Here is an 11,174-nt window from a genome sequence, read left to right on the forward strand (position 1 = left end):
CTTATAATTAGTGTAATTATGGTTACAATTTCTATATTTAATAGGTACATTAAAGATATGACATTGAAGATATTCTGTTTTGATTAATAAAAGATATTGGATTTTGATTTTGTAGTTTTTGATTTGTTTTTTTATAAAGCTTAGAAAATCAAAGGGATGATTGGCTGGTTGATACATCCTATAAAGAACGAAAACTATGGGTGGTTTGAATATTGTACATCGATCGATGCATGATGTAAGTTGACTATATAAAACTTGAACATGATCATTTCAAACTAAAGTATAGGTAGGTTATATGCATTTGTTATATTGTAGTTAATATATTTTAAATATTACATAAGTAACGTGATTCACGTTTTCGTAAAAATAAAATTCAAGTTCATTATTGGGTTGTACTCGTCTGTAATAAGCTACATTAAATATAATGTATTTTTTTAGGTTCATTTAATGACATTAAGTTTAAATTTGATTAAGGAAAATTTATTAATTTAACTGGAAAATACAAGCATTAAAATAGATAAGTTCATTTAATGACATTAAGTTTAAATTTGATTAAGGAAAATTTATTAATTTAACTGGAAAATACAAGCATTAAAATAGATAAGTTCATTTAATGACATTAAGTTTAAATTTGATTAAGTAAAACTCATTAATTTAACTGGAAAAGACAAATATTAAAATAGGTAGTTTAATTTAATTCTCAGTGGCATAGAAGTGTAAATAATGATACTTCTCTTTTAATAATATAGATGTCGGAACCGAGGTGGATTATAAGTCACTATATTAGCAGTAGGATCTGATACACAAACTTCCTGAAGATATGCATGTAGTGGGGAAGAGTGAATTATGAGAAAGTGGTGCTCCTCTAATTATGGGAAGTGTAAATAATGAAAACGAACAAGTAAATGTTTAAATATGTGAAAATGAAAAAAAAAACAGATCAATATTCAAAATAAAAGGAGTTATGAAGTAATTAATGGTTAAGAATGCATACGTTGTTGTGTCCTAAGGACTTTAAACTGAGCAGCAATTTGGTCGTAATCAGGAAGCTTAGGATGAACATGTTTGGGTAATAATCTTCTTCTTACTTCTTCTTCTTCCTCTTCATTCTTCACCCAAAACACATTGTATACTATATGATAACAAGTTGTTGGTGATGATGATGATCTTCTCCTTGTACGAATCTTTTCTCGCCTCTTATAGTACCTCAAACTTTCCATGTCCTTAAACCCTCCTGATGACAATGATGATGATGATGAGAGTGATGATCTCTCTTCTTCACTACTTTCTTTGAATCTGAATACTCTATGATCATCTTTTCCAACTTCAGTCTCCTCTATGTAATCATCCTCCATTGATCTCCCTTCCTTGCTCTTCTCTTCTTCCACATCCGAAAGACTGAATTTATACACTTCTGGTGATTGATCATCTGAGAAACTATTAAAATCCGAATCCACTACTTTCTTCTCTTCCTCTTCATTTACCTATATACACAAGTCCATAAGAATTATGAATCCAAGAACACACAAGAACGTAAAAACAATCACCTGTTTTTCAACTTCTGGTGTATATTCCAGCATTAACATTTCCAAACGTAGACCATATTCTTTTGCTATTTCATCCAACAATGCAGACTTGAAATCCTCACGCACCGTAGTTACCGACAGTTTCTCTTTGATCTGTGTATTCAGCATAAATTAAATTGCTGGAAATAAAATTTATAAAAAAGGATTAAAAACATATATGAATGAAATCTTTTAAAAACCTGAATGTTAACAAGATGTCCAGGGAGAAGCTGAAGAGCCTTTGTTACATAGTTTTGACCGTAACGTTGAAGAAAAAGCTCTCTGATGCCAATTAGATCAGGTAATTCACCACACCTCGCAGAGGCAAAGACAAGACTTGAAACCGCTTCGTTAAGGTTGTCATTAACCAACGCTCTGCATGTTAATATATAGTCGATTTAGTGTTTTAGTTATTGAAATAAGATAATAAGACATAGGATTAACAAGTAATAACCTATGTTTCCTAATGGAGGAGAAGTGGAGAAGGATAAAGTCAGAGAACTGAAGCAACAAATCGTATATTGAGATCGAGTTTTGGACAAGGAGTAGCTGTTTGGTCCGAAGGAGAGCTCGGGTGTGGTCATTGATGCGGATGAAGAGAGCAATGTCGTCACGTAAATGTCTTGAAATTGCGTAGTTCTTGTTCTTGAGTAGCTTAAGACGAGACTGAAGCTGCTGCAACAGTTTTTTACATTTAGAAGCTTTCCGCCATCGATGGAACAAGAAGCCAAACATGACTAAACTCAGTTCTTGATAGAGAGAGCGTGGGGTTTGTCAATTACTTATGGGAGAGTGGTCATTGACGGTTATTATTTTGCCCCCCTTTTTCAACTGCTTCATGTTTGGGTTTAGAACAGCTATTGCCTATTGCCCCGGGAAAAGCATGGCCCATATGAGTTGAAACTGCATGTATTTTGAATTTTGATGTTGGGTTCTCTAAAATAAAAATAAAATATACAAGACCAGTTTAGTTTCAAAATAATATATATCTAAAAGTAACTGTTGTTTTATATTATATATTATATTATATTCACGTTCATGTTATGTAAAATATTATATAGACTTTTGAATAGGGTTTTTTGGATTTAAATATATGTATTATAAGGGTTAATTTGGATTTCTTTAGTTGCGGTTCATGAAACATAATTTTTGAATAACTAAATATGAATCTTGATCTAAAATCTAATTATAAGTCATAAATATTTTTTTTGCTAATAAATTAATTAGCCCATATGTTTGTTCACTATAATGTTTAGGCATGACCATATAGTCTTCGATTCGATTAATTGCAGTTTTTTTTGTCGGTATCGGTTCGGTTACAATTTTTGATTTTTCAGTTCAAGAGATATAGAAACTGTAAATTTGGGTTAGATTTTGGTTTGATTATTATTTTTCGGCTAGATCTGGATAACAATGCTAGAAACCCAATAAAATTTTGAGTTCAATTCAATTCTGGTTCGATTCATGTCTTTAGATAATTTCAAATAAATTGATAAAAATCATATTTTCAGATTTTAAATAAAACACAGAAATTTAAAATATTTTAAAAATATTCGGGTGATTCAGTTCTATCGAGAAATTAGGATTATTCTTATCTTACATTGTAATAATACTTCTTATATTTTATAAACCTATCTATATTGAAATTGATTTTAACAATAAAAATAAATTATATAAAAACACTTACAATAATAAATTCACAGCAGCTATATATATAGTTTGTAGGTTGTCATCGTTTAAATATTAGACGTTTGCTTCAAAATGATAAACATAGTTAATTGAACTTGGTTATCTAAAATAAATTTTCTACTTAACTTTTTAAATATCAAACTAGATTTTGATCCACGCTTTGAAAGCACGGGATAATTTTTTGATGAAAACTTTATATGAGCATAAAATCGGTAATCTGAAGTTCGAAACGAACCCAAACCAAAAAATTCGATTCATACCCGATTTGACATCTAAGAAATGTCAGAATGGGTCTTTTATGGTGGTACAAAACATATACGAACTCTAAGTGTTATTAACCAAACCCGAATAGGTAACCTGAAAAGCCAAAAAACCTAAGAAAATATGAAAAAGCGATCAGAATGTCCAAATTAATCACAAATATAAATATTTGAAACATAAATATGTACTTCAAATATTCATTTCTATATTGAAATGATATCTAAAAATATTTGAATTTTAAATAATTAACTTAAATATCTAATTCTATCTAAATAATCATGTTAATAATAGCTAAATATTAATATTTGTTTTATCATATATATATATATATATATATATATAATCTTAATACTCTATCTATAAGAAATATTATTATATATATTAATAAATAAATATTATTTATTAGTTACTACAATTTAGTATTAACATAAATTGAATTCATTATTATTTTAAAACAATAGATTAGTTATCTAGTTCCTTAGTTTTAGGCTAGAGTATACATTTAATAATAATTAAATTATGTATAAGTAAAAATAATAGGAAATCTAATTAAATGTAATTGTCTAACCTAAATTATTTGTAAATAGATAAAAATTGCTTATGTTTTGATAAATTAAATCATAATAATTAAATTATGTATAATGCGCGGGTTCTTTTAGATTATAAATAAATTTTTATATGAATTAGTATTTTGGAACTGTTGTGCATTATTATGTTAAAAATTTTATTATATCGAATAACAATTTTTTAAAAAATTATATCATTTATGAGTTAACTTATTTGAGATTTTTTTATGTACACACTTATTTAATTCTCTCCTAAACATGAGTCTTTTATCCGGACCCAAAAACCAATTTGAAAGCGACCAAAATTCCAGGTTCGGTTGAGGAAAAAGTACCTACTGTGTATTTTTTGGACCCACTGATTTCTATTCGAGTACGGGCCTATCCGAGAATTGATTGGGTAACTAAAGTACCCAAAATAAATTGTGTTATTAGGTATACACTAGAAAATCTATAAATTAATACTCCACAAATTCTTAAACAGTATAAATTAATAAATTTCACTGGTCCCAAGTTGGACCAGTGTAAAATTTGACACAACTCAATACAAAAATAAGATAATAATATTTTTAATAACATTATGTAAATATATGTTCCCAATATAAACATAAATTAATAGTTAGTGTTTATAATGTCTATATAAATATAGTTAATATATTGCATAGTTTATTTTCATTTATAGTGAAATTTATCAATATTATTTCTTCATCTTTCTAAATATACTAATGTTATTTTTTTATTTTACACTTAAAATAAAATTATATTTATCGTGTATCCTGGATAGTCAAATAAAAACAATATAAAACTTGTATCAATAAATCATTTTTTAGAATAATACATTTTCTTCATATGTATACATAAAAGGGCATCAATTTTTAAATATATATAAATTTTAAGAATGAAATTTTTTGTAAATTAATAACTCTATAATATGTTTTCGGGCATTTCGAATCTTTTTTACTGCTAAAGTAATAGTTTATACAGCTAAAAAGATAGGGTTTTAGAGAATAAAACTGCTATTTTTTTTGTAATAAACTAACACAAAATATAATTGGTGATTTTAAAGACTGTTGGTAAAAAGTTAAAGCTAAAATTATTTCATATAGCCTAACCAATCATACCCATTATCAACTTGGGCGTTAATATTTTTTTATTGACAGGCCATTACCGGATTTAGATGCAAAGAATAAAGGTTTTACGATCAAATATAAAATAGGAGGAAGTCAAAACCCTTTAAGTTTCTTAGAGCACCATCCAAATTTCATGTTACAAAACCATTCTTGAAAGTCAAAATCCTTTAAGTTTCTTAGAACACCTCCAACGGAGATTGTTATAAGAAAGGGTTTTCTAATAAAAACTCAAAAAATAAATCAAAAAGAAGAAAAATAATAGTAACCGGTTCCTAAAAGAGAGTTTTTAGAATTGGTAAAAACTTCTAACGTGTCTGTTTTTTATTAGCTCCTCTTGTCTCTCTCTCCTCTTTCTCTCTTTGTTGTCTCTTTCTCTCTTTCGTATATGTGTGGTAAATCAATTCTTCTAGAAAGGTCCCAAACCTTAATTTTCTCTTCTTCATCATGTTTGATTTCATGGGTATCTCAATTTAGGAATTTTGATGTTCTGATTTGGGAATTTAAATTTCATCAAATTTGGGAATCAGTCTAAGAAAAAAAAACATTCACATATCTAATCTTTCTTAAGAACCCATGAGGGGTTTTGTACTATTCGACATGACAAAAGATTGCAACTCTAAAAAGTTTTTAATTTACAAAATTTTGAAAATTTATAATTAAAATAATGATAAGCATTTATGAGAGGTTCTTACCATTTGAGATGGTCTTAGAGCAACATTATCGGTGGTGGGGGAGGGTTCTTATGCGTGGGCCCCACCACCTTTTCTCAATTACCGTGCCAAAATGTCCCAAAATAAAGAACGTTTGCACTGCATCTTTTGCACTGTTTGCGGACCCCACGACATGTGACGGCCCGCGATTGGTTCATTTAAATTTTTTTTTTAAAAAAAAAACCAAAAAACAGAAAAATAGAAGATTTTAAGAACTCCAAAAACGTTTTGGGCGATAATCTTGCTCTTAGTAACTGATGGTAAGAGAAATACACAGCAGAGTAGTTATGCTATTACAAAAAAGAGACACTAAGAATTAAAAACTTCGTCACCCTACTTAACAACTTGAGCATATATCACAAAGACAATCAACATGTCCCAAGACCCGAGCTCGAACAACTAAGTGTACAGTCAAATTCCAAAAATCCAAACCAGACAACTATCGCAACACTTAAACCCACCTGTGTTACAAAATCCATATAATTCTAGTGAAAGAAACTATCACGACTTTGGTAACTAACCGGAGAAATTTCAGTGAGCAAAAATCAAGATCGGTATTAACAACCATACCTTGGTTTGATTCGGCACTGAAAGAGCCAATTTTCAGTTGGCATCATTATTTGTTGTCACTTGCCACAACTTCTGCTACAATTATAAGCTCTTGAGTTTCCTTTTCTTGCTCTATCCTCTGGCTCGACTACTGTTGGGCTGAGGAATCTGTAGCGATTATGATGACTAAATGAGGCACTATGCGACACACTTTGTATGTCTGAATGGCTGTGCGTAAGAAGAAAAAGGTTTTTTTTTGTAAAGTTACCATAAAATGGGATTTATAAGTGAGAACATCCTCATCTGGCCAAAGAGATAAGTCTGAGGGTCGGTGAAACAGCAAATGAGCTATGGACTGCTCTATCAGGTTTGTATAAGTTTCTATGTCCATGAACCCCACGTACTTGGATGAGAACAAAAAAAAAGAGATATCAATGACAAAATCTACACGACCTGATTACTAAAAAAAAAAAATTACATGAACTTAAAGATGAGTTCATAACAGGAGAAATTTTTTTTTTTTTCGAATGAATGTAAAATTTATTCAATTGGAAAAGGTTTTTACATCAAGTGTAACTATGTTTTAACTCTGTACAAAAATCCTAATAGATAAAAAATCTATCTTCATGAATCTATAAGTTGTGGAGCTTGTCTTCTTGTCTCAAACCACTTGCACAATCCCTCTTCAAGATAGCTTTTCCCTTGACCTTTTACTGCAAGCAGCTTCAGTCTAATTATGTTGTCCACAAACTTATAGAGCATTTCCTCCTCTCTTGGTTGCTCACCATGCCTACGGGCATTTCTCTCACGCCAAACACTGTGAACCAGAGCCTGAAAAGCATATCGCAGGAGATAGACTTTGGTGGTTGTTTGCCCCTGTCGTGAAAGAACTCCAAGAATCTCATCCCAATCATAGGTGAACTCAGTTCCCATAATTCCTCCTACCAAATCCTTCCAAATTCTCCCAGAGTATCTACATCCAAAAAATAAGTGCCGACATGTCTCCTCAGCCTCTCCACAAAGAACACAAATCACATCCATTGCATTGTTCCATATCTTCATTATGTCACAAGTTTGTAACCTGTTTCGAATAGCCACCCACACAATAAAAGAGTACTTCGGAGTAGATTGCGAAAACCAAACTCCGTTTTTCCAATTACAACTTGGCTGAGATTGACGAAATGACTGCCAAGTCTTCTTCGTTGAAAAAGAATTTGCGAAGCTATGCTCTGTCTGTCTCCAGAGAGGTTTATCTTCTTCTTCTCTTCCTCTGCTTCTCACCTTTTCAATTTCTTCCTCCACATCATTTAGAATACTCAATCTATGCCTTCTTCTACGATGTCTAAGCATTACATCAGCCACAAGGGAATTATCAGTAATACCTAGAGAAAGAGTACCTCCATCACCCAGAAAATCCTTCAAGCAACCAAGTCTCGACCAAGAGTCATACCAGAATGAAGTATGCTCGCCATTATACACTTCCATCTTAAGATAATTTTTAGCAAGATCCCTTAGCTTCAAAATTTTCCTCCACATCCAGGAACCTGCAGTAGAACATCTCATCGACCAGAAAGAACCTTTGCGGATCAAATAACAGTGTATCCACTTGACCCAAAGCGATGATCTACAAGAGAATGACCTCCAAATCAGTTTCAGACCAAGAATCGTATTTATTTCCTTGAGAGGACGCAGACCCAGACCCCCTTCATTCTTTGGAAGACACACATCTCTCCAACTCACTTTAGCTTTGGTAGTTTTTAAGTCTGGTCCAGACCAAAGAAAAGCCGAACAAAGACTTTCTATCTCCTTTAAGCAACTACCAGGCAATCGAAACACTGATAACCAGAAGTTAGCTATACTTGTGATCACCGAATTTATAAGTTGAAGACGACCTGCATGAGATAAGAACCTACCAGTCCAAGACCTCATCCTCTTTCGAATTTTCTCCACCAAAGGCATGTAATCATCCACTGTCATTCTTCTTGTAAGCAAAAGAAGCCCTAGGTATCTCACGGGTAATTTCCCTGATGCAAACGGGAAACATGTAAGAATATCACCCTCTTGCTCTTCAGAAATTCCAGCAGTATAAAGAGTAGACTTTTCAAGGCTGATCTTCAAACCCGAAATAGCTGCAAAATCCTCAAAGATCTTAAGAATACCTTCTATTGATCGTTTTGACCCATCTGTGAAGACCAATAAATCATCAGCGAAACATAGATGAGTTAGAAGAATATTTTGACATCTGGGATGATAACCAATGATCTTCTGCACTGCTGCTCTATCCAATAGATGAGACAAAACGTTCATACTGATGACAAATAAGTATGGAGATAGAGCACAGCCCTGCCTCAGCCCTCGCTTGCTCTGAAAAAATCCTGCTAGCTCACCATTAACTTGAACAGAGAATGACGGGGTGCAGACACAGAGTTCAATCCAATGCACGAACTGTTCCGGTAAGTGAAGTGCTCTCAGTGTATTCAATAAGAATGGCCAATGAACAGAATCGAACGCTTTCGCAATATCAATCTTCATTGCGCATCGAGGCGAGACATCCTCCTTATGATAGTCCTTTACTATCTCAGTAGCTAACAACAGATTCTCCACCAATAAACGGTCTTTAACAAACGCGGATTGATTTGAAGAAATACACTGTGGAAGAGTACTTTTCAAACGGTTTGCGATGATCTTGGAAATCACTTTATATAAGACGTTACAGCATGATATTGGCCTGTAGTCTCTCATTTCAGTTGCATTATCTTTTTTCGGGATCAAAGCAAGGATGGTGGCATTCAGACCTTTCGGAAGAAATCCTTTGGTGAAGAAAGACTTTACTGCAACCGTGAAATCCTTCTCAATAACACTCCAAGAAGCTTTGAAAAATTCTGAAGTGAAACCGTATGGGCCCGGTGATTTATTATTTGGCATTTGAAAGAGCACTTTTTTTATTTCCTCACTTGTAACAGGATTTATCAGTTGTGATCTCTCCTCCTCTGAATAGCGAAACGGGATAAGTTGATGCAATTCTTCAACTGAGACACCCTGAATATCTGATGGTACATGAGACAAGAAATCATTGAAAAACCTCTCAGCTTCAGTCTTTATAGCCTCCTGAGTTATAGCGACTGCACCAGAGGGACACTTGATTTCGCGGATTGCATTTTTTGTTGCTCTAAGCTTTGCTGCATTATGAAACACTTTATTGTTGCAATCACCCAGTTGCAGCCAATGCATCTTAGCCCTTTGCTTTAGAACCTTTTCCTCAATTGCAGAGATGCGTTGCTATTGTTCCGCAGCCTGCAACTCCACTCTAATATTTTCATGTGTAGGATCATTGAATAACCTCTCCTGTTTCATACAATGATCTTTATAGGATTCTTGTACCCGCAACGAGAGCTTCCCAAGCTTTTCTGTACTTAGATTCCTAATCAGAGGTTTTAAAGCCTTTAGAGTTTTCGAAAATCTGAAGAGAGCTGAAGTAGACTGAAACAGAGGCTGAGTATCCTTCCAGTAATCTGCCATCATTGTGTGAAATTCTGGCATTTCAGCAACTACATTCGTGAAATTGAAAGGCTTCTGTTTCCCTATGGCCTCTGTTTTTATATGAAACCTCCCTCTGAGATGATCAGAACAGCCTCCTGCCTCAAACACACCATAAGCTTGAGTTCTCTGATTTAGCCAAATTTCATTAACGAGAATGCGATCCAGTTTTTTGCATATCAACCCTTCATCTTGCTTATTACACCATGTGAACTTTGGCCCCTGAAACCCCAAATCTGTAAGCCTGCAATGCTGATACACGCTATCAAACTCTCGCATCCCCGTTGTGCCAAGACCTGAGTGCTGATAGTTAGAATGCTCTCCACCTTCTAAAATCTCGTTGAAATCCCCCCCATTATTATCCACTGCTTGTCTTTGAACATAGGTGAATCTTGATGAGCTTTCATATCACTCCACAAACCTCTTCAATTCTCAGCCAGATTCTCCCCATAAACAAAAGAACAGAAAAATTCTTCACTCTCCCCTTCCAGAAGCACTGAAACTGTGATAATTTAATCAGACGTAAACACTGGTGTCACCCGAACTTGAGGACTCCAAACAACCCATATCCTCCCCTTTCTATTATACTCGTAATTATTTAAGAAAGACAAGCCAGGGAAAATTGTCTCAACTATCTTCATAGCTTTGTTCTCCTTGACTCTAGTCTCCAATAAACATCCAAACTGCAAATCTTTATTGAAAATCCAACTACGAACCACCTTATGTTTTGAACTCCTATTAAACCCTCTCATGTTCCAGAAAAATCCTGTCATTGAGATAAGTTTTTATTGCTTCCTTTCCCGACTTTCTCCAGCATACCTCCTTGCATATTTTTAACAATCTTATGCATAGTTTTTGATCTTCTCGGTAAAGAAGGCCTTATGGTATTTGCTGCTAGGTCCGGCCAATGCTCAATACCAGCAATGCTTTTTACCAGCGAATCATTTGTTGTTTCCTCCTGAATTTCTTTCACCCCACTGCTCTCATCCTTTGTTTCCTTCTTTCCTAACTCTTCATCCATTGTGTTTCCTCCCTCACAATCTCTTCTTCCACACTTAAGATTTCCTCATATTCAACTTGATTTACTGTATCTCCTTTTTCATCCACTTCTATAAGAGCCGAGAATCGAGAAGGTGTCAATAATACCTAATCATCCTTCAATGTAGGACT

General features: G+C 33.4%; 2 protein-coding genes across 2 annotated transcripts; both read right to left on the minus strand.

The window, feature by feature from the left end:
• Nucleotides 1-980: 980 nt before the first annotated feature.
• LOC106297311 lies at nt 981-2,300 on the minus strand. The gene is made up of 4 exons (XM_013733579.1): nt 2,020-2,300; nt 1,766-1,940; nt 1,548-1,679; nt 981-1,484 (listed from the first exon to the last, which is right to left on the minus strand). Exons 1-4 carry the CDS (start codon nt 2,298-2,300, stop codon nt 981-983), a joined length of 1,092 nt encoding a protein of 363 aa, XP_013589033.1.
• A 4,791-nt stretch (nt 2,301-7,091) lies between these two features.
• LOC106297312 lies at nt 7,092-10,283 on the minus strand. Its single transcript, XM_013733580.1, has 5 exons — nt 9,849-10,283; nt 9,349-9,746; nt 8,392-9,126; nt 7,503-8,091; nt 7,092-7,343 (listed from the first exon to the last, which is right to left on the minus strand). The coding sequence occupies exons 1-5, from the start codon at nt 10,281-10,283 to the stop codon at nt 7,092-7,094; spliced, it is 2,409 nt and encodes an 802-aa protein (XP_013589034.1).
• Between the last annotated feature and the right edge of the window lie 891 nt (nt 10,284-11,174).

Source organism: Brassica oleracea, chromosome C6 (assembly GCF_000695525.1).
Source record: "Brassica oleracea var. oleracea cultivar TO1000 chromosome C6, BOL, whole genome shotgun sequence".
Classification (NCBI taxonomy): Eukaryota; Viridiplantae; Streptophyta; class Magnoliopsida; order Brassicales; family Brassicaceae; genus Brassica; species Brassica oleracea.